The 27,704-nt window shown below is 38.9% G+C and overlaps 1 protein-coding gene across 6 annotated transcripts in view; it reads right to left on the bottom strand.

Annotated features, from left to right (window-relative positions):
- Positions 1-27,435, bottom strand: part of FAM3C (FAM3 metabolism regulating signaling molecule C) — a 58,038-nt gene extending 30,603 nt beyond the window's left edge. For 5 of the 6 annotated variants that reach the window (XR_003431903.1, XR_003431902.1, XR_003431904.1 and 2 more), the window contains exons 1-5: positions 27,231-27,401; positions 13,786-13,840; positions 9,779-9,883; positions 2,512-2,541; positions 1,615-1,738 (exon numbers count right to left, since the gene is read on the bottom strand). Coding sequence is in view for 1 of the 6 variants with exons in the window: in XM_027102087.1 (XP_026957888.1) it covers positions 1,615-1,738; positions 2,512-2,541; positions 9,779-9,883; positions 13,786-13,798 (272 nt within the window). In the remaining 5 variants the exon portion in view is untranslated. Of the gene's footprint in view, positions 1-1,614; positions 1,739-2,511; positions 2,542-9,778; positions 9,884-13,785; positions 13,841-27,230 lie in introns of all 6 variants that reach the window. The other variant, XM_027102087.1, reaches the window with a different exon arrangement.
- Between the last annotated feature and the right edge of the window lie 269 nt (positions 27,436-27,704).

Raw genomic sequence — 27,704 nt, 5'->3', positions numbered from 1 at the left:
TGGCAGAATGATTCCTGAAAAGAGGATGGATAGGTAGCCTGTCTCAATTTTACGGTTAAACGAATTGAAATACAAATTCTACATGACATGCCCACTATGCTAGAACCAAGTTCTCCGGCTCTGAGCCCAAACGTATTTTACCAGACTCCACTGCCTGCACACATATGCTTCTCTCTTCTTTTTAACCTGTTCTAATCTGTGAATAGAGAACCTGCTAGTCTTCATTAGTTTGATCTCTTCTTCTTTGCATTAAAACTTTCATGCTTCAAGGGGGCAGAGGTGTCTAAAGACAATCTACCATGGGCTGGGCATTCTAAGAAAACTTCTGCTTATTATTCAGAATCAAATTTCTGGACCCTTTAGCCAAACAAGGTGAAAAAGGTGAAAAAGGTGAATGGGAACACTCTAAGGTAACATGAAGGATATTATTTAATGCAAAATCTACTAACTTCTAAAATCCAAGTGCTTTTTAATTCAATTCAGTAAAGCAAGACTATTATGAGACATCAGAGGACAATGGATTACCATCAGCATGAGGAAAAAGGAAATGAGGAGGGATCTTAAAGATCACCTAGCTCAAGCCTTTAATTTATAAGAAAAGTGTTATTTTAAGAGGCTAAATAACATATGCATGGTTAACTGAAAAGGGGGTTAGGATAAAAATGTTAGCGCTTCTATATTAAAAAGAAAAGACACACAAAATGCTGGGGAAAACTGCCTCGTTTCCTTCTATCTGTAAAATTACCTCACTCTTTATTCTACATATTAATGGTACATATATTATTTTATGTGAAGCTTAAATAAGCTCACATATCTAATTTTTCAGGCAAGACCAGATTAAAAGCAACCAACTAAAAGTAAGGTTTGCAACTTCACAGGCAGGAACTTCACAATCAAGTGACAATGGACACTGGGGTAGGAGGCTGAAAAAAACCTAAAAAGTATACTTTGTAGAGCACCTCCGTAAAGGAAACCATTCAGTTTAGTGGCAAGCAGTTCTGGGCCACAATGGACTAGAGGTTATTGCTGCGTTATTTCATACTTCAACAAGCAGCATTCAAACATTTAAGATGAAAGATGTTGGTTTGTAAGATAAAGTGTTCATTATCTAGGGCAGTGCTATCTATTTGACAAAAACGGTCCTATTTGGACTTCTTTGCAGCGATGGAAATGCCCTCTGTCTGTGCTGTTCAGTTGGGTAGGCACAAGCTGTCCGTGACTATTAGCACTTGAAATGTGGCTGGTGTGACTGAGGAACTGAACTTTTAATTAATTTAAATGAATTAACTTTTCCCGTATTACTTAAGAATCAAAATTAAATAGCCACCTTGTGTCTATGACTACCAGTTGGGATCTAGAGAATTTACTCAGAGGAAATCTCTTATCTTTACATGAAGCTGAATAAATGCTATGTTCTTATGTCACTCTTAATACGGAATGTTAAGAACTTTAAGACTCCTTAAATGAGTGGGGAAAAATTGTATAATGGAAATGGAAATCACTTTTCTTTAGTAAAAGCATGCCCAATACATTTTCAAAGGATCCATTAAACTCAGGTTCAATTTGCTAAAATTTAATAGCACACATTATACTTCCAAATTGATAAATACTTACACATTGTCTTCCAGGCAGATTTTGGGTCCTACCACATTAGCTGCTCCACTTGCCATTTTAAAAGCAAAATGCTTCTCAGGGCAAGCTTTTGAGATCCCACATTTATACCTGGGAGGTTTTGTAGCTTTGGAGAGAAAAAAAATTTATTTTAAGAAAACAATGTTAACAGACTCTGTATTTAGTTTGTTTCATATCTCAAACCACAAAGGGCATTATGCGAAACACCAAGATATACACATCTTAAACTACATGCAAGTTTTTTTTTTTTTTTTTTCCTGAGAGTTTCAAAGAACTTCAAAACAAAACAAAACGGAACCTCCTAGGAAACAAGGTAACAATTAACATAAATGGAACAAGTAACATGATCTTCATGAGGGTAAATATATTTTATCTAATTATTTTTAAGCTCATTTAAAAAAACCAGGATGGGGGAGGTCTGGAATTGTTAGTTTGCATTTCCAGTCCATATATGCAAAATAAATGGACAGTAAAAAGCCTGATGCATCACTGAATATCTGCTCACATACTAGTTCTAACTAGGAATTCTTTTTTAACATCTTTATTGGAGTATAATTGCTTTACAATGGTGTGTCAGTTTCTGCTTTATAACAAAGTGAATCAGCTACACATATACATATATCCCCTAACTAGGAATTCTTTTACACACTTTCTGTACTTATAACACTGAAGCTAAAAAACACTAATGGAACAAAATATCCATTATAAATACATACCCAAAATATTGAGCTGTTCAATCAAATAGTTTCCTTAAAACTTAATAATTTCTAAAATCAGTTTTGCTCACATTGAACTATATCCATTGTTTGAATATAGGTTCTCATATGCCTAAGAGAAAAAGAATAAACCATCTGCAAAATATTGAGATGAAATACTTACAACGTGCAACTGCGTCCAATGCTGACCTTGCTAAGGAAAAAAAAGTTATCGTTAGAAAGAATAAAGCTATTGGCAAGTATCACTTTTAAACATGTGTGGAGCTAATAGGCCTATAAAAATGTGTTTGAATTATTGCTTAGTATACAATACATAAAACATGAATATCACTTTACAGAAAAAGTGAGAAAGTAACTTTAGGCTACATAATTCACTACAAACAATTATGTAGAGGAATTATGGAGGGTATTATTTTATTATTGATAGAGTACTTTGTTTTTACCTTTACATTTTATGTTTAGTTTTAGTTATTATAAATTTAAATCCCAATCAGAAAGTTACTCTACAAGCTTAACTTTTTTAAATTCATTTTTTATTTTTTTCCAGCTTTCTCGAGATACAGTTGACACATAAAATTGTGTAAGTTTAAGTGCACAACACTTTGATATGATACATTTAAAAACTGCAAAATGATTACCAGGATACCGGTACATATAGTGGTATAATACTACACCCCAATAATAGTAGCTAGCACCTCTATCCCATTACATACTTACACTTCCTTTCTGTGGTGAGAACATTTAAAGATCTACTCTTTTAGCAACATTCAAGTATATGACAGTATTATTAGCTTATAATCACCATGTGGTACATTCAATCCCCAAACTTGTTAATCTTATAACTGGGAATTTGTACCCTTTGAGCAATGTCTCCTCATTAACTCCACCCCCTCCCAACACCTGGTAACCAGCATTCTTTTCTGTTTCTCTGAGTTTGTTCTTTTTAGATTCCATATATAAGTGATATCATACAGTATTTCAAACTTCCCTTTAAATGAGTTTAAATATATACTTGGTGACTATCAGGGTGTTTAAAAGTTGTTGCTGCTGTATGGTGTAGTGTACATATGCATATAAAGTCCTATCTATCTCAGAGGTTAGGCTAAGAGATTTGGGGAGTGGGAAGCACACAAGAGGGATAGTGGTGGTAGGAAGCTTTAATTTCCCTAAAATAGAAATGTATTAGGTACAATAATAATAAAAAAAGGTCATTACTAAGAGTTTTTATCATTTATCAGTTCAAGGAAGCCAGAATTTTCTGATCAAATCTTAACCCGAATGCAGTAGATGTCAACCTGGACATCTACACTTAGAGTTTTTTAAAAGCACAAACATCTGATCCCAGCCCAGGAGATTACAATTCAGATCGTCAACAGTATTGTGGCTAGCCATTTCCTGATTTAGCTAATAAGCATGCAGTGTCATAAATGTTTGCCAGCTGTTTGACTATAAATAGTCACTAGTTTTTAGTTCTGTACTATTTTAGATAACTGCGAATTTCCTGTAAAACCAGTACTGAAACTGGAGAACAGAATGTTAAAGCTGAAAATAATATGTAAATGTTTAAAAACAGGAAAACGACTAAGTAAATGAAGGTCCTTAACTCTACAGAACACTCAGAATATTATGCACCGTTGAAGTCATAAATGCAATGCAGTCACATGGGAAAAGTTTAATGCATGGAATAGAGCAAAAAACAAACTTTATCTGTGAGTACTAAATATATTCACGGATAAGGACAAAGACTTGAAGGAAACAAAAAATGATCAATTAGTAAATTAGGGTGCTGGGGCTCATTCTTTCAATTTTCTTAATTATATCATTTTTCCTTCATTATGTCACAAAAGGGAAAAATAATTCGAGACCATTCGGTCCAATGCTCTCACTTTTGTAAATGAGAAAATGAAAGTCAGAGAGTGACTAGCAACCAGTGATTAGCAGCATGCAGACTATTAAGTCTTGAGACTTCCCTGGTTGCGCAGTGGTTAAGAATCCGCCTGCCAATTCAGAGGACACGGGTTCGAGCCCTGGTCTGGGAAGATCCCACATGACGTGAGCAACTAAGCCCGTGCGCCACAACTACTGAAGCCTGCATGTCTAGAGCCCGTGCTCCGCAACAAGAGAAGCCATCACAATGAGAAGCCCGCGCACCGCAACGAACAGTAGCCCCTGCTCTCCACAACTAGAGAAAGCCCGTGTGCGGCCAGCAATGAAGACCCAATGCAGCCAAAAATAAATGAATAAATTAATTAATTTAAAAAAAAAAAGAAAGTCTCAATTTCACTTAGACCTGAACAAACATGTATCATCAGGCTCAGATGTTAAGATGCTTACGGAGGAATATTGTTCAAATCAGGAATGCTGGCATACCCAACTTATGATAGCCAGATATGGGGAAGACAGTGGGATCAAAACAGGGGTAATATAACAGCTCATTCACATATGTGGGACACTCTATCAAGTACTTTTGCATGTATTGTTGATTTGCCCATCACCTCTGTTTTAAAGAGAAAGAAACTGAGAACAGATAGGTTTAGCAACTGGATTTGTTCTATGCATAATTAGTAATCGGCAGAGCCAGTTTTCAAAGCCATATCTCATTCTAGCACCCAGACTTATATTCACCCCCCCCAACAAAATGGGACTGTCTGAGGTCTAATGATCACAGGTATAAAAACCACTAGTCCTGCCAGGAGCAGGAAGCAGGATAGGGAGCTTTCAGAACCATCCTTCTGACTGCAGGGTGGAGCACAGACTGCAGAGGATTCAAGACTCGAGACAAGGAGTCCACAAGGACAAGGACGCTGCTAAGGTAATCCAGGTAAAAAAGGGTAGCAACCTGAACAAAAGCAGTGACTGTGGGTTTGAAAGAAGTAGACAGGCTCAGAACAACTAAGGCTGTGGAACAGACCAGATGGAGGGGTGATGGAAAGGGAGGAATCAAGTTTACCGCTCAGACATTTGCCTTTAGAAGCATTCATTTATCCATTTACATGAGCCAAAGAACAAAAACACTGTCTCTCACTCAAGATGTTTGTTGTCTAGTGAGGAGATGGGGTGTGGTAATGGGTGCTGAGCTCTCTGTGGACCTGTTAATTTTAAGACACTTGGAGAAGACCCAGGCAGAAGTCTAGAGGCCAGCTTGTAAATGAGACCTGGGATGAAGATATAAACTGGAAAACTGGCAAATGATGAGGCCACACAAAGGGAGGATTTAAAATGAGGAGAGGGCTGAGGAGAGAAATCTTAGAGACATTAATCATCAACTAACACTCAGAGGAAGAGTGTGGCTGAGGAAAAGGAGACAGAAGGAAAACCAGGGATGAGCTTCTAAAATGGTCAAATGGGTTTGATTGGAAAACTTAAAGAGGTATTAATAAATAAATAATAAATCAATGCAACTCAATTTAAAAAACTTTACTGGGATAAAATTTGGGGTAAATGTTTCTTAATCATCAGACTTTTGAGAAATAACATCACCTCCATTTAATTTGTGTAAGAGTAAGGGGAGAAGATGCTCAAAGGAAAAAAAAAAGCCTCTTGTGAAAAACTTTTCAGATTAAAACAAATTTTATCCAATATGCATCACAAGCAAAAGCCCTCTATCTGGCCTGAAGTTCTGAGAATTTTAGCACCTGGAGGTCAAAAAGGTAAATTTTCATAAATAAAACGGGATGTTTTCCACATGTAGAGTTTGGGCACAACACACGAACACAAAAATCCCTCCTTTTCTGCAACTTTCATTTCTCAAACTACCTTGATAGCTTTAATTCTTAATGTCTTTCAATATATTCAGCTTTTCACTTCAAGAAACAATAATGAACATTTGGTTTTATCAGTGAATGTCTTTCAACAAGTCAGGCTAAAGAAATCCAATAGAACTACTTTGTACTTTAGTTTTTAATAATGTCTCAAATAATTTATATGTATATAATATTTCAGTGGTTTAAATCTGAAAGGTAAAAGTAAATTGACTAAAGAGAATATTAAGTACTTACTGCAAAAATATTTTGGACTGTTTTCAGTACATTTACTAGCTGTTAAGTATCCATATTGAAAACTAACACTATGTTAAACTACAATCATAACTAAGACTGGTAGATTGTACCCATGTTGACGTCCTAGTGTGACACTACACTGTATGTAGCTTTATAAGACGTTACCAATGAGAAACTGAGTAAAGGGTATGTAGGATCTCTCCATATTATCTCTTACAAATGCATGTGAATCCACAATTATCTTAAAATAAAAAGTTTTGTTAAAAATTGTTTAAAAAAATCAGAATCTATTTTGGTTATTTCAACTACTAATTGCAGGCAAAATTTTTCATTCTTCCTTTCTAGAAATGTTGTATTCTTCTAAAACAGTACTATATAATCAACTTGAATGTAAATTTACATAAACTATCAAGTAAGTTATTATATCAACAAGTTGAAAAATGGGAAAAGTTCACCACCAAATGAACTATAGTTAATCTCATGGGTCCCTCTAAGATACTGATTATAGAAACAATCTTAATGTTGAGTTAAACTTGTTAGATGCTAAACAAATGGCAAACACAACCCTATCTCCATCTTTGCTGAATTATTCTGAAATAAGAATTAAAAATAACCACACAAATTAAATTTTCACCAATTCAATAGATTGGAATCCAATAAGGTTTTGTGGATACAAAACGTAACTTCAGTTGTCCTAACTTCAGTTATGACAACAAAATAAACCATCTGCCCTAAGAATGCCTAAATTAAATAGCTAAAACATACACAATAAAAACTTGCACGTTCGTAACATTAGGAAAAAGCAAAATGAAAATTAAGAAAGACGACTATCCTAGTTAAAGTAGCTCAGTGTTTGTTCATAGCTGACGACCAGTGGCTTGTCAACTAATACAGCTTTAAATGAATCCCACTTTGAAAATACTCCTCCTCCCCATGTAAAAATCCTAATCCTCAATTACCTATATCCATTTTCCATTCAATCAGCATTTATTATGTACAGGACCCAGAGCTAGATGCTGGGTGAGTCACTAAGATATTATTGCTCTCAACATTCATTCTCCAGTAAGGGAGGCCGAATACATGAAAAAGAATAAAAGAAATTCTATAACGTAAGGCAGAATAAAATCAGGCCAAGTTGAGATATAAGTACTATGCATCATAATGGACAGTTCAGAAAAAGGAGAAACATTCTAACAGGGAAAAGAGGGAGACTAAAATACAATTTCTCCCAAGAAGGGGCATTTATGCAGTTTTGAAAAATGAGAAGGATTAACAGATGAAGGGGAGATGAGAAAGATGCGCGGGGTGAGGAAGCATGAACGAAGGCTGAGGTAGGAAAGGACAGGACAGGGTTTGTGTCTGTAGATCACGTGCACGTGGGCACAGCCAGCGGGAGGGAGGGAGGGCAGGAAGGGTGGGGGAGTACAGGTGGGGAAGGCAGAGGCAGGCTGGGGACTGAGTGCCATCCTAGCAGGGAGTTCAGATTTTACTCTCCACTGAAATACTAAAGGTTCAAGAGTTTTAAGAGAATTGCTCTGGCAGTGGTGACATAGGCAGATATCAAAGATAAGAAATAGACCCAAGAACATCCCTGCAATGTCCAAATAAACCATCCAGACTAGAGATGAAGATCCAAACCAGGGAAACACTGTGGCCACACCCAGCCTCTTCTCTCTGAAAACAGTGGGCCTTTTCCCAAAGTAATTTTTCATTTGTACCAATGGTCCCATGGCCCCCTTCTCTCCAGGATCATCCTTTTCTCTCTGTTTAATCTCTTCCCATTGATTTGTAATTCACTGACTCTTTGCCCACGGCCTATAGAGAAGTGAAAACCTCTCTATTACTTCAAAAAAGAAAAAAATGTTCAACTTACTTCTGCCTCAAGCTACCATCCCCACAGTTGTCTCCCTTACCATCAACCTTACTTAGAAGAATTAGCTACAGCACACTGTTTCCACAGCAACACTGAACAAGTCCTCAATGCCTTCCATGTTTTTGTGCCCCATCCTTCAACCGAAACCAGATGCGCTCTCAAAGGACCCCAGGCTGGCCCTTTGCAGTAACGGACGCACATAGCCCAGGAGAAGTCAAGACAATTCTCACTACACTTTGCAACAACTATTCTACGCTCGATCCTGGATACTTCATTTTAAGATGGGTACCAAAAAACTGACAGGAGGAAAATAAACAGTGCATTAAGAAGAATGGTTCAAAGGGAGGATTTTATAACTTGATAAGATGAACACTTATAAAAAGATGGCATGGAGGAGAATAACCACAACTTAACTATGTAACAGATCATTAATGTGGAAGAGAGCTCCAGCAGGTAGAAGCAAGATCAGTGGATTGAAAATACTTGGGAGAATAAAAGGCAGAATTCAGTGCAAAACAAGGAAGTACTTTTAAGTAGTCATTGTAAGAAAAGTCACCTGAAAATGTACAGAAATGAAAATATACAGAAACTTGAGGACTACATGCCAGAACTGTCTAAAGCCTGATACCTAGTATATGGTCCATGGATGGGAAATCAGCATCACCTGGGATCTTGTTAGAAATGCAGACTCTCAGGCCCCATCCCAGACACTGAATCAGAATCTGCATTTATCAAGATTCCCTAGAGATTCCTTTGACATCGAAGTTTGAGAAACACTGGTTTAAGGGAGTCTTGAAACTAGATGTGAGAGGGAATGTATTCGGTCTTACATTAATTTACGGAAAGCAAAACTCACCAACTATTCCAGAGATCTCAAGGTTGTTTCATTCGACTTCTGCCTACTAGGTCAAAATACTGTTTCTAGGTTTCAGAGTCTGAGCTTTCATGAGTTATTTTTTAATACTTTAAACAGTGCTCAGCCAAAGCTTATTCAAACACTTCAAATGTTAACTTATTTTATCAACTTAAAGATTTTGTTTAAAACTGAATTAAGGCAGCTCGTAGTGGTACATTTACAACACAGCATCAAATAAATTGCTAAAAGGAAAAATGGTGCAGAAGGAAAATAAGGGTAGGAAAGCAAGATGGATTTCTATGGCTGGTATTTAAAATGCATTATCATGACTCCTAATCACTTGCTAACTGAGGGTTAGATTTGGTTCCAAGTTTTTAAGCAGCCAACTCAAATAGGGTGTGATATCTTCTAGCATGTGCATTTAGAATGCTATGAATAATGTCCGTAGGCATACATAAAACAGGCCCCATTAAATATATTCAAAATGTTGAATAGAAGATTCGTGCTTTATATTGAATTAATTGTAAGATTTTCTATTGTACATTTTAGAATATTCCAATGAATCACACTTACCAATATAATTTCATTTTCTTTTCTAGACAGCCTAAACAGCAGAGTAGCTCAATGTTGATAACTGGTAAAAATTTAAAGACAATCTCATCACAAATAAAATTTAAGAAAGGGAAAAAGAAATAAAACTTACCAAACAGATTTCCTAAACTTGCATCCATTTTTATTTCAAATACTTGAGAAATAACATAGAATGTCAGTAAAAATACTGCCACAGCTACCACCAACTTTGCAGCACCTAGATAAAGGGCAGAAATAATTCAACATGAGCTTATGAGCCCACCGAATTTTTAGTTATGCATTTCCATGAAAAACGTAAGTGTATTTAAAAAACTCTTAAGACTAACAAATATCTACTTCTTATCTACTGGATCTTAATTTTACTTGAGTTACAACAAAAACTGTACCAACAATCCATTTTGATTGATTTTTCTGATCAAACAATTATGAGATTGTCTAGCAACCTAGACACAGGACTGCCTGAGTCATCTGCTTAGTTTTCTCATGGAAAAAAAATGACCTGCTATCAACTTCTGGCTGACTACACAAAAGTATCAAGGCCAATGGAACACCGCCACCAAGTATGTGGGAGGACACATTCTCAATCCTTTTCAATGATAAAGGGCAATACAAGACAGAGAGGATACAAAAACGCTGAACTTTCCAGAGATACTAAGGCAACAGACCAGGATGTCCACTTGGCAATGAGTTCTCAAGTGAAATGTAACAGGCTTACTGTCCTCACCAACCCACACATCTCTTGAAGCACACAAGTGCTCCTGGTATGGTGAACAACGAAATATCTCCCCTCATACTTAACACCAAAGTTTAAGCCACGCCTTCCCCACTCCTGGAGGACTGAATTTGGCACCTGTCACATTTAACACGGTTACATGGTAAGCTCTGTGAACAGACTCTTAGTCTTCCGTACCTTTATATGTTTAATTATTTCTGAGTGCCTTACAAATAATTAGCACTGCTACTAATTAATTAACTGCTTAATGTGAATCATCACTTGTCTTTCTTCTCCACAGCTAAGCAAATCTAGGAAAGAAAAAGTACAAGATACGAAAGGACATGAAAAATGACAGGAAGAAACATCATCTTCTTACTCTTAGAATTTCAGAGCCATCTCATTAGGCTATTCAGAAACAATATTAATATTTGCCTATATAATCTCCATTCCCCTCTCTTACCAAAAGTTTAATTTAAATTGATCTAAAAGATCAGCAGTCATTTCACTGTCCTTACTTAAGGAAACAAAAGCCCACAAGTGAGGCAACTGCCCAAGATTACAGATATCTTAGCGGCAGCACAAGGACAGGAATCCAGGGATCCTGACAGAGCCCAGTGCTTTGTAAGGTTCTCCACTACCATCAAATGACCACATTCTTCAGGGAAACTACCAAAACTCAACTTACCAGATAAGGAAGAGTAAAAAAGAACTGTGTTCATCCTAACTTCATAAACGTAGAGACTGGGACTGTATCCTTACGGGGATGGGAAATGAACGAACTGATGATGCTCAGAAGGGCTGACGATGCTGAGAAGCAGGAGATTCTCAGAGCTACTCACTTTTATTTAGAAACGCTCTATAAATATAGAAATGAGATGGCAAGGAGGAAGCCTAACTACTAAACCAATCAATTCCCACCCCGCCTCCTGTTTTGTTCCTTCTCCCCCTTCCAAAACTGCTTCCTGTTTTCATGAAAAAGACTCTGACAAGTACGGGTTTCTGGTAACTGACTATACTGCTGAACTGAATGAATAAGCATTTTCAGAACTCTAATGGAAAACTGATGAATTCATAAAAGTGCTAACAAAAGATCAAGATAAAAAAATATTAATTACATGGGACTGAGTGAACTGATGAGGATGATTATAATTTTTGTGACTTTCTGTTTGAATAAAAAGAAAAAAAAAGAGTGACTACAAGTCATCTACATTTTCAGCACAGAAGCGAGTAAAATTCCATTAGGCTTTGAACTCTTCCCCCACAGGATCTAGTAGAGTGCCTTGTATTGATACACAGTAACACTCTAAACAAGTGTTTGCCAAAGGTTAACAGGTGGCATATTCCTCCTGGATCATTTAAGACCAAGGGCTGGAAGATTATACGTCACATGACAGTCTTAACATCTCATTTTCTAGTAATCATGGGCGTGTGCAAATAATCTTTCCCTGTCCCTTAAAGCAGATGTACCAAACCTTCGTTGTTCAAGACTGAAATATTACAGTGATTAAGATACCAAGTTTATAATACACAAAAGTTCTGGACTAAATTCAATACCAAGCTAAACCTAAGCCTACACTAAACAATATACATCATATTTACATATACATACATGTATATAAAATATACACACACCATTTAGTGAGTGCCTACTACAGATCTAAGTGCCTTATTAGCACAACTTCATTTGCACAGCCTTTCAAGACACTCTTTTCATTTTACAAATAAGGAAAACAAGGTCAAAAATTTAGATCACTTGCCTAAGGTCACATAACTAGTCAGCGGCAGAATTTAGTTTTAAACCAAGACCTACTGAAGTATAAGAAACCATCAAAGGAAGTAGGAGGAAACAAAAGCTCTAAGAGACAAAGAATTTAGAGGCGGAGAAACTAACTGGTGATAGAACAAGCAGAAGGTCCGTGAGAGGGGCAGGTGGGTGAAGACCAGCAGAGCCTCCATAACGGTAGGGTTCTGGACCTCCTGTTGCAGAGGGGCTCCCCCAGAGCTGTCACCATCCACTTCTGGACTGGGAGGGGCTTACCCACAGCACACCACAGTTCCCATTCCACCCATGAGATTCCCCCCTACTTCCAGCCATGGACTGTACTAATCTGAGTGTGTCCCTATTTTTCACAAACCAAAAAGCATAAACTTGAGATATTAATGCCTCACCGTAAGAATAATGGCTATAAGGATATTTCAAAGCAACCAGGATTTTTTTTTTAATTAGGAGAGATTAATTAGTCTACAATCAATAAACTAATAGCTAATCTTCCTTATTCCTTCATTAAAGGCAGTTCCCTTGAGACCTATACTAAGAACAGTGTCAAATATAACATCAGCACTCAGTGAATAATTACTCATCAATTAATCTTGGTATTAATTAATCAGAGAAATGGATTAGATGACAAAGTTAACTTCAACTAGAATGAATGTAGAATTACATGAGAAAGAGAAACTTGCTTTATTTCAAATCACCATGCTTAAATAAGTAACGTACTTTTAGAACCATACCTTTAGAGACGCCCCCATAAGAATATTTTTTTTACTGGTGAGATGATAATTAAAAGAATGACTATCTTGATTTTGAGAAATGACAAGCTGTCTCCTATGATGGACACACACTACTTAGTAGAAATTTCTATGTAAAGTGTGCATCTTCTACACAGTGGCTGTGCTAGAGGGGCAGGGTGGAGGGATCACACTTGTTTTCACTATAGTTAGGAAGAGGTCTCAGCCTCTCCTGTTATTTATGGATCTGTCTTTTGATAAAGGTAACTACCTTAATACTATGAACACCAAATGGTATTTTTAAATTTCCTCAGTATGCTGCCTAAGGAACAGATGTCCTTACACATAACCTCACTTATGCAGGCTAAACCTGACCTAGCAAATACAACAGTCATTTACGCAAAACACATTTTACTGAATTCTTCACGTACACTAGTTTCAATTTATGTACACACATAGGAAAGACTTAAGCTTTTAAAGTTCACAATTCATTTTTCTCAACAAGCTACAACTTAGCAAAAATAAAAATCAGCCTCCCTAAGTTGTCAAAATCGTTCTTTATATGAACATTATACATATATATATTTATATTTTTATATTATTAGGCAAACAAGCTTAATGTATAAGGACGTAAACATTAAAAACCATAACTTAAAATATTTAGCATAAATAATTTCAACAGAAGTGTCCCCAAAAAACTTATGTAGAACCCACTAAACATCCAATTTATGATTTGCCAACTACCTAAAAAAGTAAAAAGGCTAAATAATGATTTAGTTTGTTATATTCAGTCACACTCAACATAGAAAATGATTATTTACCCTCTCATTCAGTCATTACTAAACAAACAGGTTATACAAGAAGCAAAATTATTTCTACTGAAGTAAGTATCTTACCTGCTACCCTCATGTTTGGTTTTTCAGTCTATGGCACTTTTCATTAAATAAGCTCCTAGAATCAAAAGAAAAGGCAAACAGCATTAGGTCTAGAATGAGCATTTCTCCCTAGATTGAGTTTGATTTGGAGTGTATATATTAAACTAATTAAGTAAATGTCATGACATTTCTAAGTATTCTACCAATATTAACATTTAATGAAAAAGCTCTTAGCACTGGGCCTGTCTCCTTCCACTGGGCCATAAAAGCTCCGGAGAGGAGGGTGTGTCTAAAACTGCTCTATCTCCCGCTCCCTAACTGAAGGACGGAGGGAAAACTTGTCATCAAGCATGGACAGAATGATGCCTTACTGTTCTCAGTGATTATGCATCTGTAACAAACTTTTGATATTTAGTTCCAAACCACCAGTTTTCAGCTGAGGTCCAAAGAGGTTAAGCTGCTTATCTAGTGAGGGAACAAATTACCTGCAGCAATGGGGTGAGGATTTAGGTCTGCTGGCTCCTGCTCTAGGGCTCACTCCTATGACACAATTCAGGTGTCACTATGATAAGCACTTATAGGAAAGGCACCTTATCTTAATACCAGGGGTCCTCTTCCTCTTCATGTTTTCAGTTTAAGTTTGTGAAAGAACATATTCAGACCTATAGAACTGCAATTTTAAATATTCCAGCAATCATCATTATTGACAGTGTATGTTATACATCAAATGAAGAAACTGTAATCTGATATTATTCTAATAATAACAAGAAATAGATACTGGAAAAAAAAAATCTGCGTATATGTTTGTGTGCTCCCCCCTAAGAAATAACTCAAGATAGGTGAAATTTTAAAAAGAAAATGGGAAAGCAAGTATACGAGTTTGATAGGAAATTCATGCTCGAGTTCAGCTAGACAGCTTCCACAGTCTACTCAATCTATTGTACAGGAAAGGTAGTCAAAAGAAAATTTCGATTAATGAATTGCATCAATCAAGAACATATATTTCTTTATTTTAGACTGTATTTTAGTACTGGTGTTTCAATGTTGATGTCTGATCTAGTAATGCACAGAATGATTGAAATAAAAACAATGGCAGACTCCTGAAGGACACTGAAAGGGAGTGAGACATCCAGTTTTCTTATTCACCAGTAAGGATTTATCGGGGGTGGAGGTGGTGAGCATCTAAAAGGACCAATGTTCTTACGGGAACTCCCTTTCCTTCTGCTCAATCTACCCTGAAGAAAATATCAACATTTATATTTATACCAGTACTGAACTGAGCATTATTGATTTCCTTTGTTAGTTATCTGAACACCTTCCACATAATAGGAAAAGACACTGTTACTTAGCCACAGGCCAGGAAAACGCTACAAGGAAACAAGAGATACTGAAGTATCCAGGAAACAAGAGACACTGAAGTATCCACAAGTTACCACATAAAAGCAGAAAAAAAAAAAATCTTGGCTTCTCAAATGAAAACCCTAACGAGCTAGAAATCCTCTTTTGACTTCCAGCAAGATTGAATATAATGTTCAAAACACACATATATGCCTTTCCTCCCAGCTAACGCTCCAAAATAACATCACTCTTATGTGAACATGGCCTGTGATAATTTTTCGGGGGAGAGTGATAAGCAGTTGAGCAGACACCTGATGTTCTATTTCACTGTTTCCATTACCTGCCGAGGAGGTCACACCTGTACAATTACAATCACTGCCTCGTGTACCTACCCCTTGTTTGGACTGCCTAACCAGCCTGCTTCTAAACTTAACACTAGTAAGACCACAATATAAGCAACTACAATGGTCTAGCCAAATTCATGTTTTCCATTAAATTTCTCAGAGAATAACATTTAATAAAATCTCTAAATTAAAATCTCATCAAATCTCAGCCACGACACGTTTTTAATTAGTTTGCTTAAGAAGCAAATTAATGATTCAAGAGTGTAAATCGGCATAAGGAAAGAGTATTGAATATATTTGAGAGCAAACCAAGGAGTATCTGTTTACAATATGCTAATTCCAAATCACTCCTAACTTGTCTTCTTAGGAGGACATTAAAAACAAAGAAAATCTTTACATAGAATCATCTTGGGGGGGGGGGGGGGGGGGGAAGTAAACCACCTTAATGGAGTCTGGTATATACCTCAAACTGAACCTCCAACAACCAAGGGGAGGTAGAAAAGGTCCAGAGAAAATGAACACAGCAATAAAAGGAGGAAAAAGGTCTCTGCTAAAAATTCAGAGCCCTTTAATTCAGAGGCAACAGGTGAAAATTTTATAACTGTTCTTATATATTAATTAAAAAGCAGAGATATAGAAATTAGAGCCATTTCCAAAATAAGAATATGGGTGGTAGGAGGAGAGTGTTTTTAAGACAGATTAAAAACAAACAAACAAAAACCCTAATAGCACAGTTGTGAAATACATTTGTAAAATACATTTTGCCCCCCAAAAGTGTAGTCTAGGTCAAGACAATAAGTTTCAGTGTTTTATAGATCAATGACTGAGCCAGATCAGGTTGTAACATGTAAAGTGCACAATCATCAGAGCCCACTGCGAGCAGGGCCATCATGCTGTCCGGAGCAAGGAAGCACCGTTCTGGGTAAACGCTAATTTAGTAAGTAACCTGGATTGAAAGAGAGAACCTGAATTAGGGTCTCGGATCAACATACCAGATTTCTTCGAATTTCTTATAATTTAAACATTTCCTTTAGCCCAGCTGTCTACGTTGGTCTGATTCATGAAGTTTTGTTAAATTCAGGCCTGAATAAACAGGCATTGTCCTAGAATCAATCAACTTCAGGACAATAGATAAAAACACAGGTCAAGTGACACTTTCATTCCTTCCTTGAGAAGTGGACTCGAGCTACATCAGGTAAATTTGAAGGGCCCATTCTCTATCAACAAAATAAGCCATAAAAACAATTATTCACCAGGACGGGAAAGTCTTGCCATTTAACAAAAACTAGGAAATAATGCAAACAGCAGAGTAAGTCACACACATTCTTATTTTATGTAATCTTCCCATCAGCCCTATGGCATTATAGATGAGGTCACGGGATTTGTCCAAGGTCACGTGAAGGGAAAGTAAGAAGCTGATACTATAAACAATTCCACTTCCCTTCCACTTCCTAGCAGCTCCCTGCCATGCTCTGAGAAGCTTCCTGACAAAATTCCATGTCAATCAATTTGGCTTTTGCAAATTGCTCTGGGAATTGCTAATCCCTGCTGCCAACTAGCCACTCTAGGGCTCTGATGGGTTGTCAAAATGACTAAGCATGTGTGTTAGAACACTCGTCAGTCCCCACTGTGGGTAGGGGGCGTGGAGCCCAAAGCCTGTGTCCTGCTCTCATCCCGCTGAGCCGGGAAGGGAGCAGAGATGCCTGCCCGGGCACCCCCACCTCCCCTGGGGCCCTGGCTGAGGCCCCATCCTGTCCGCAGAGCCCCAGAGGAGGCCCACCCCGTGGACGCGGCCTGAGGGGAACTGGGCGAGGCCTGTGCAGCCGGGCTCCCTCCCGCCTGTGTGTCGGTACTCCGCCTTTTTCCTCATCCCACCTCCTCAGACACCTGGCTTAAGGGCCCTGACTCTTTCCTGCAAATAATGAGGAAACATGGTGTCCCAGGCAAAGGGTTCCCCCTCCCACCTCCTCGGGGTAGGAGGTTAAAGAGGGTTCAATACCAAACGCCCTGCCCCAGGAGAAAAATAGTCCTGTTGAGTTTGGGGTCAGAAGCAAGGGCGGGAGAGGCAGCCCCACAGGGTCGGTGTGCCACGATCAGGTCGGTTCGGTTTGTCTTTGTGTCTTTTTGCTTTGTTTTGTTTTGTTTTAAACCATCATCAGCGAGATTTTTCTTCAGCCACCAGTGTTGGCCTGGAAGCAGAGGGCTGCAGCCCTTAGTGTTTGTAAAATAAGAAAGAATACACAGCGTGGCCGTGGTTGGGTTTTTTTTTTCCCCTCCTTTGAGAATTTTCTTTTGTAAAACCAAATTTAAATACTTTTTTAATACTGAAATTAAAATGAAATTAAAATGGATGAAATAGAAGCTGGAACCCTCCTCTTGGACTATGCAGCCTAAGAACCTCATGGGACTATGAATTCACCCAAAATTTTCATTTGCCATCAGGCCGAGCTTTGAAAGAAAAACTGTTCTCTAACCAGGATTGTAACAATAGTGTAAATACTATTTCAGAGTTGAAAGCTGATGGTGCAAATATGTATATAATGTACTGTATTTTTACAATGATCGTCGCATGACTCTACTCCGCCCCCCTTTTGTACTCCATATCTGTCTTCCAGAAACGTCACCTGCCTTGCCTCCTGTGGTCTCTTAATCCAATAACTGTATTACTGCCTTTAAAGGATGCAGTTATTTAAAAAGAAAAAAAAGAACACTCGTCCAAGACAGAAAGGACAAAGGAAAATGAAGTATACAGACACACTCACTGATACATTTAATATTAACAAACGACTACTTAATTAAGCCAGAAGAAAATACTACCAATTATACTCCAAAAATACACTCCATTCAATCCACTTTTAACTCAGTGCTGGCCGAACAGCAATGTAAGGAAACAAAATTTGCAACCCCAAATGTCTCTTTTGTGTGTTAATTATTTTGAGCTGGAAACAGTCAAGGCCCAAAAGACTCTTTGACCTTCCCCCTTAGCTGCCTAAAGAATTTATAGAGGGTCTGTAACAGGAAGGGAACTATCACCACAGATAACTGTAGTATGAACTACATGTGTAGATAGGGAGGAACCTAGCAAAATCTGTTTGTTAGAATTCCTCTAGGTGTCCCATTGCCACTGCAAGACCCAGCAAACATTTACCAAACATCTGCTTTTCCATCTCCACGTGAATTGCCTTCCTCCCCTTTGAAGTCCCAAACCACTACCCCCTACATCCCTCCTCTTTAGTCTTTAGCGGAAGATAGTATTTAAGGACTCAGTTTTCCTGGGTCTCCCCCATGTATACATGTTATTGAACTATTGATTTTCTGCTAATCCGTTTCATGTTAATTTAATTTTTAGACCAGGCAGAGGAACCTAGAAGGGTAGAAGAAAATTTTTCCTCCTGGACAGCAATTTTAAATGAATCAACTGACAATCAACAGACGATTCTAATATTCATATGAACTGGGGCTTTTCAAGAGGACTAAGGGGGGAAAAAAAAGGTAAAAGTACAAGCAAATAGATTCAAAGTACATTTAGGCCCTGTGATGGCTAATTTATGTGTGTCAACTCCACTGGGCCACTGGGCGCCCAGATACCGTACTTCGTTAAACATTCTGGGTGTGTCTGTGAGGGTCTTATTGGATGAGATTAACATCTGAGTAAAGCAATTTGCCTTCCCCAAGTGAGTGAGCATTGCCCAATCCATTGGGCGACCTGACTAGAACAAAAAAGGCTGAGTAGGGCAGCATTTGCGCTTTCTGCCTACTGTCTTCAAGCTGGTCCATTGGTCTTCACCTGCCTTCCGACTTGGACTGAAACTTATATCACTGACTTCTCCCAGCTCTCAGGCCTGTGGACGCCCGCCTGCCAACTGCAGACCCTGGGACTTCTCAGCCTCCACAACTGCATGAGCTGATTCCTTCTGATAGTTATCTATCTCAGATAGATAGACAGACAGACGGTCTCCTATTGGTTCTCTTTCTCTGGAGAACCCAGACCACCTCTCAAGATCAAAATGTAAGCGACTAAATTTTCAGTCCCAGATCAGTTAAAGAGGAAAATGATATAATACTGAAATCAAAAGAATACTGCAGCTAAAAGTCACAAGGGTAAGTTCTTCTAATGTTATGCTTACAAACAAAAGTATGGTATTTAAAGAAAACTATTTGCAAAAAATACCTGCATTTATGTAAATAAAATAGAGCAAGTGTTGGCAATTTTCTGTAAAAGGGCCAGACGGTAAATGCTTTAGCTTTGTAGACCATATAGTGTCTATTCAAACTACTCTGCTCTGCAGTCGTAACTGAAAAGCAGCCATACACAATATGGAAACAAATGGGCTCAGTTGTGTTATAATAAAACTTCACTTATGCACACTGAAATTTGAATTTCATAAAATTTCCACATTACAAAATATTCTTCTTCTTTTGATTTTTTCTTTCCAACCACCTAAAAATATAAAAGCCAGTCTTGGTTCATGACCCATGTGGACCCATAGGTCACAATTTGCCAACCTGAGGTAAAGGAATAAAAAATGAACTTAAATTTTAAAAACTTTATAAATAGAGGAATAAAAAACTTTCCTGACCATGCTCTAATATTCCAACATTTCTTGCTGGGCTACTTGTGGGCTATACAATTCCCATAAGGCTTCTATGGGTCCTCTTAGAAGTACTAGTACAGAAGTAGGACAAATCAGACAATGCTGAATTCTGTGTTCTATACGTGTTCACCATACATTTTCATAATCAACTGCTCTTCATGGAAGAAGCATATACTCCGTGAGAAGCAATATAATGGATCCTCTTCAAGAGAAAAGAAGTCCTTCCCTTCCTACAGATGAAGCTGTCCACCTACAGCAAAGATGGGAATAAATCTAGGAATGTTTTCCAAACGATCCCAGGAGACATTAAAAAAAACAGGGAAAATTAATCTTATTATATTCCATTTCATTAACTGTAAAATGATGGTGACGAGATCTTAACTGTTTTCTAAAGTCTTTAAAAGTGATTATTTTTGTGATGGGCTTAAAAAGGGAGAAGGGGGGACGGGTAACTGTGCACCTGATGTTTGATCAATTTTTAAAATTCCAAATATTTAGTTTTAAGAAATCTTTGCTTTAATAGAAAGCTGTCACTATGGTAGGTGCAGACTGCTATCAAGTACCCATCTCCCCCAGATGCCACTATGCACACATCTTCACCAGGAGGGATACATTTCTGAAATAACGAAATGAAGAGGGTGAGAAGACTGCATTCATTTGAAAGAATCTTAACATTCAAACACTCAGTATGATATGTGAGCTGCTATCACCGTGTTATAAATATTGTGAATTTAATAGAATTTGGTGTTTTCTGTTAAGCAACAGAAAAAAAATCCAATTACTACCTTAACAGTATTTTAGTTCTAGTAGGAGACTCTGATATAGAATCCTAGAGAATGGATGTTTTAAAAATCTACCATTTTAACACACATGTGTCAGACACTTAAAAGTGTAAGTATGACCCTATATGGTGAAAGGGAAATTTTTCGACGTCTACATAACAACTAGAAAAGTATCCCAGGTTTTTAAACTAATCTTACATTTTGACTAGAAGAAAATAAAAAAAAAAGCAAAGGAGCTAAAAACAAAGTATTTGGTAAAGAAAGGAGAAGATCTGTATAATTCTATAATGCCAAGAATATATTCACTTTTTCCAAAGATCACTGAGGAAAAGGTAAATGTATCCAATCTCCTGCAAAATGGCCTTCAAAAAGGTGAGACTGCAGAGCAACAGACCAAAAACTTCTAAACAATGGCTCTATAGAACCAATAAATAAATCTTTTAGAAGAAAACGTTAATGTTCTATTGAAAACCTTAAGAAGAGAGGGATACGAATGATCTAACCCTGGGTTTATAAGTTTTCTGAACTAATACCATTACTTATTTTCTTAATGCAATAGCATCACATTGAAATTACACATTGAAATTACATTAAAAAGAGGATTAATATCTAACTGGGCCTCAGAAACAGGATTAAAAGCATACTGTGGAAAAGCACAAATGAACCAGAAGGCACCCCACCCTTCCCCGCAAAACGTGCTGGGTGCACTTAGCTTTCCTCCACAGTCTGTCTACCCAGCATAATCTGCTATCCTTTGTTTTTATCTGCTTCTCCTGGCAGTGCCTGGAGAGAGTAACACTTCAGAAAACTTCCATCTGTTCTGCAGCAGCTGGATAAAACTTCATTCTCTTAAGAATGAGACACGACAAACTATAACTGTCATCCCAACCTGTCCCTCGAGTTAAAAACCAGTTAGCAAAGAGCCCTGCTAATCATGCAAGTGCCCTGCCTGTCCTGACTTGGCCCCAGTGACTAGTGCAGGGAGAAGTAATCAAGCCTGCCAGACCACATGCACACTACCCTCTAAAAGCAGAACTATTGCGACAGTGTTCACCCTACACTGAGAGTTCCAGAGGACAACTCCTTCCACCACTGTGATGTGAATTTGCTAGAGACCTACAGTCTTTCCTCTTCAGAAATTTGGTATTAGATTTCTGAAATATTTCACTTGATCAACAGGCATTTAACCATGTTTTCTGTAAATATCAATACCTGAAGTAATTAGAAACTAAATGGACACGTACTCAGCTTTCCCCATCCCAAATCTAACATAGTTAAGCAGGTTTCTCCTGACAAAAATATTTCGTTTGCCAAAATGATGTCACTAAGGAAACACCACAGCAGGAGGGGTTGCTCTTCAATGAATTCTCATTGATGAGCAAAGATTTGTCCTAATCTACAGATATTCCCTCATTCAGGACCCAATGTACCACCATGGTGTTTCTATTTAAGTTGGCAAGCAAAGTTCAGGTTTACTCTGACCCAGACTTGGTGCTGATGCCAATTACCACCACAACATCCTAAAACTACTCATTATAGGACAGTAGGTCGCTGGTGTATATGCATATAACCAGCTAGCTGGCATTAATGAGGGCTATGAACTCTCTAACAGAAAAAAAGTGATAAAAAAGAAATCAAATGATCAAGCCACAATAATGTCAACGTGACATTAAGTAAATATTTTAATGGACTGTGATTACAAAATGGAAATCGCTAAAGTACACAGAAGCTTAAAAATAAGACTTCTTACCTGATCTGAAACACCAACATGTGAAAGACTGGAAATGGGTAGGATGAAAATAATATGGGGCCAAATTGGAGTGCATTACACCCTATGATCCAGCTACCTTGCATTTTAAAACAAAGTCATCAGTATAATCTTCGTTACAAACTTATGTCAAGTACAGGCATCACATATTAAACTCTATTATAAACAAATTTTACAAAGTAAAAGGTCTAAAGAATTGTTACATTATAATTCTTTTATCCCATAGCTTCGTAATAACCCTTTACCATAACAAGAGGAACTTGTGGTTTCTCAGGTACCTAACACTCTGTATTTTGATTCCAAGGTACATACTACTTCCCTTATTTTAACAAGTTTTAAATCAGGATGAGGCTCACAACCACATTTTTGTGGTTAAAAGTAATAAAATAATGGTGTACCTTACAAAGATCTTAGATTCAATGAAACATCACATCTGGTTCTTTGAATCCCTAACTATAAAATAACACACACCATGGGCACCACAATTACTAGTGGGCTTTTTACGAGGCAAACTCCTGAGCCCAGAATCCCGTGGAGTGAGGATTAAAACTCCTGCATGGTTACGAAACTCCCCAGGCGATCCTCATTCCACTTAGATGTGAGAACTTCAGCCCAATAGTACACCAATCCAAACACACAGAGAAGTTTGGGGTAGTGGTGGGGAGTAAGTCAGATCTAGGCCAAAAAAGCCCAAAGGTAAAATTCACAGGACAAGGGCTTCCCTGGTGGCGCAGTGGTTGGGAGTCCGCCTGCCGATGCAGGGGACACGGGTTCGTGCCCCTGTCCGGGAAGATCCCACGTGCCGCGGAGCGGCTGGGCCCGTGAGCCATGGCCGCTGAGCCTGCGCGTCCGGAGCCTGTGCTCCGCAACGGGAGAGGCCACAGCAGTGAGAGGCCCGCGTACCGCAAAAAAAAAAAAAAATTCACAGGACAAGAATCTTCATTCTTTCCTTAACAATGAATGGAAATCAACCTGACTCTGGGCCAGGTCTCCTGGGGGTGAGGAGGGAGAGGTGGGCAGTGAATAAATCTGGCAATAATGTGCTGAGGAACAAAGCAAAGCGAACTCCTGTTTGCGATGGTAACAACAGAGTGCAGAATTAAAACTGTCCCAGTATTTTCTTGCAGTTTCCTCTCTACCAAAGCAGAATTTTGCTTAAAAAGTCATAATCCAGTTGAAGAAATGAAATGGGGATCAGATTTCTGTAACTGACAGTACAAACATACCCAAAACAGAAAACAAGACAAAATGACATTTTGTTCCGTCTGCTCCTTCAGAGCTCCACAACTGTCGATTAAACAGCTGTAATGTAACCTACTTTAATGCTACACTATACCATCCAAGAGGAGAAAGAAAGATGGATGAATGGGTAGATGGAAAGAAAGAAAGGGAGGGAGAAACAGACATTATTGAGTACAACAGCAAAAATAAAACTACATGTTAACTATAAGAAGTTGAACATAAGCAGGATAAAGAAGTGTCTAGTTCACAAATCGCTATAAAATGAGACGAAAGGCACAAATTTACAGGAGTATAACTAGTAAACTATCTTCATCTCCTCATGTAACTATAATATTTTACATTATATTAGATGGGATGTTACAGGTTCCTATCCTGAATGTTTTAGAATTCCCCCATATATTCACTTCATTTATATGGTCTTTAAGTAGTCTGCAGAATTTCACTGCACCAGGGCAGACATAATTCTGTCAGTCAAACTTTTCATGTGAAGAAACGGAGGAGCAGAGTGGCTCCATCTGCCCAAGGGCCCTGGAGATGCAAGTTAGCAGCCATTTGCAGAGAACTGGTAGTAAGAAGATTCTAGTGTAAAACTTTCTGAACCAATTAAAAAATTCATTTTTTGGTCCTTCGATACAAGCACAGGTCCCTCAATACACATTTAATGATCAACTAACTGCAGAGGCTGAACGGTATGGAGAGTCAAGTAGTACACCTGCTAACCATGATACTATCTAAACAAGCCATGCAGAACTTAGGATGAAAATTAACGCAGACTCATAGCTACAGACGTCCACATAACTTTTTCTCACTAGCACACAAAAACCCACCAGGGTCCATCAATGGATGAATGACTAAACAAAATGTAATATGTGTCTATACATGGAATATTATTCAGCCATAAAAAGGAACGAAGTACTGATACAGGCTACAACATGAATGAACCTCTAAAACATAATGCTAAGTAAAAGAAGCTAGACACAAAAGATCACCTATTTTGACTCCATTTACATGGAATATTCAGAATAGATAAATCTGTAGACAGAGAAAGCAGACTAGTGGTTGCCAAAGGTTGGGGAATGGTGAGTAACTGCTTAACGAACATGAGGTTCCCTTTTAGGGTGATGAAAATGTTGTAGAACTAAACAGAAGTGGTGACTGCCCAATACTATGAATGCACTAAATGTCACTGAATTGTACACTTAAAATGGTAAATTTTATGTTATGTGGAATAAATTTAGTTTTTAAAGGAAATTTAAAAACTCACCAGAGACTAGAAAAATAATGAACAGATGAAAATTAATTAGATTATAGATAAGGCAGATGTAAGTAATAAAATAGCTTGAATCAAACAAACAGGCCGATGAAGGAGACAATGAAAGAATACTGATGGGGTAAACTGTGGAAATTTAGAGGCAGTGGAATACAATTTCCTCCTCTGAGAGAACATCAGCTGGCTCTATTTTAGGAGCAGAATAGAATTCACAAAACCTTTTAAAGTTCCATAAGATGTTATGGAAAAACCCGAATGAACATTTTGGCCAACCCACTAGCTTTGTGAGGGCCCTTATTCACAGTATCCACCTTACCTATAATTACTGGCACATATAGGCACTCTCATATGTCTAAATGAATGTAAAAATTGTTGAATACTGAGACTGCCCATTTAAGACCTAAAATATGTGGTAAAAAAAAAAATAACATTCTTATGATTCCCCACAGGGACTACTTTTCACCATTCAACAATCTCTTTGTCCTTTGACCCTCTTGCCAGTGACTTTTCCCTTTTTAATGTATCTTCTTTAATTATGAAAAGATTAGTTAGTAATTCTGTTTTAATTGTAACATATATTAAGTTTATTTAAAAAGTCACTTTAACCCAGTGGTGCTCAGTCTTATTTTGACTCCCTTTTAAACAGAAGCCCCCTCCATTGGGGATTTGGGGGCGGGGTGGGGGGCAGGGGGGGCTGACTTCATCCTTTTTAAAAACCCTCATTTATGGGTGATTCTGAGAGATCCCCAGGTTGAGAATCACTGCATGAAACTCGTTTTATTTCTTACTATCAAGAAATGCTAGTCTTTAAAAGAGCTGAGAAAACATTACACAGAATCTGTGAAACAAAGCTTCTCACACCTGTATACACTGGGAAAAAAAAAAAACAAACCTGTGATTTAATTAGTAAACTGACAGAGAACTCAAGAGACTGGCAGCTTTTAAAAAGAGATAGTTAATGATATGACCAACCCGGATGCTGATTCTGCCAATCTCTTGCTGAATGGCATGAGTTAGTAACTTGTATGTTCTAAATTAAATGGAGATCCCTTTGTACTCAATGATGCACTGTATGAATAACATTAAGGTTTCCCTTCACGTAAAATTGTAAAATGTGACAGCATACCATTAGTCCTGAAAGGTTGTTAAGAGTTCAAGGGGTCTGGGATCTACTGTCAGCATCAACCTCAACCTCTATGGGAGTTCATAATTTCTCAGTAAAATTGGGAAAGATACACAAACGGACCTACTCTATGGGTTGTAAGAAATAAATGTGCATATGAAAGCACTTGACACAGTGCCTAGTAAGCAATCTAGTATCTAGGATCATTGTATTCATATTCTTTTAAGCCAAATAAAAAGAAACAAAGAAAAGGTTCTGTCAATTAAATAGTTTTGTATGACACGAAATTTTAAAAAGCAAAAGGTAGAGGATGATGAAAACAAAAAATTACAGTTGGAGATCTTAATCTCAACGTCAGTCCAACACTCATTATTCAGATCTAGGGTCACAAATCGTAACATATGGTAGAAACTGTGAGGACAGCGGCAAACAAATGGGGAAAAAACAAGAAAAAGAAAAAAAAAGGAACGAACAGCACATCCATCAATGACACCGAATGCCAATGGGCCGACATAGGTTTTAAAAATAAAAAGTACTTCCAACTTAGAAGACACTAAAACTTTACAAGTGAGCCAAGACCGCCCTCCTCAGAGTTCAAATGCAACCTACAACTTCATCCCCGCCTCTTTAGAGCACTCGGCCCCCATTTCCAACACGAGCGGGAGCCCCAGAGCCGGACGCGCGCCCCAGGTGCCAGTCACAGGCCGGAGCGCCAGGTGCAGTGGCCGCCCCGCCCTCCGCGGACTGGCCGCCGTACTGGGGATGCCCGCGCGGGGGCGGCGGCCCGGACCCCCGGCCAACCACGCTCTGGTGCCCTGGTCCTGCCGCGCCCTGCCCTCGGCGGGACGCGCCACGACGACCTGAGTACGCCCGGGCACACCCCGGGCCGGCGGTCGCGGGGTGAGCAGAGGATAAAGGTGAAGGTGGGTGCCCGGCTGCCCCCAGCCTCCCTCCATCCTCCCCGCCCTCGGCCGCGGCTCCGTCCGCCTCCCCGTGCGTCTCACCGGCCTTCCGCCCGCCTCTCCGCCGCGCGTGCCCGCTTTTCGGCCTCCCTGCGGTCAGTCTTGCCGAAGGTCGACAGGAGCCACCGCTGCCTCCCGCTCGCTCCTCCGCTTCCTCCCGGGTTCCTACGGCTTCCCCTCACCCCCGCGAGTGGCCAAGAGGAAGCCAGCTAGCCGCTGGGCCGCCTCCCTCACTTCCCCGCCGCGACCAATGGGCCCCGCCGCCGGGAAGCCGCGCCCGCCCTCTGGCGGTGGAGGACCTAACGGTCGCCCCGCAGGCCGGAGGGAGGGGCCGTAGAGCTGAGAGGGAGGGCCCTGCGGCCCCGCCCCCCGCCTGCGCTGCGCTTTCGGGACCTGCCACGTGGGAGCCGCAGGGGCGGCGGCCGGCCGCACCCCAGAAGAGGGCAGATAGGTATCGTCGATTTCTACCACACGGCGCCTTGACCCACACTTCCATAATCCCCACCTTAAAGGAAG

This window comes from Aethalodelphis obliquidens, unplaced genomic scaffold (genome assembly GCF_003676395.1).
Source record: "Aethalodelphis obliquidens isolate GAN/ISIS:26980383/991018 unplaced genomic scaffold, ASM367639v1 scaffold5, whole genome shotgun sequence".
Taxonomy (NCBI): domain Eukaryota; kingdom Metazoa; phylum Chordata; class Mammalia; order Artiodactyla; family Delphinidae; genus Aethalodelphis; species Aethalodelphis obliquidens.
Note: the sequence above shows the minus strand (reverse complement) of the source record. Positions and strands in the feature narration are given on the sequence as shown.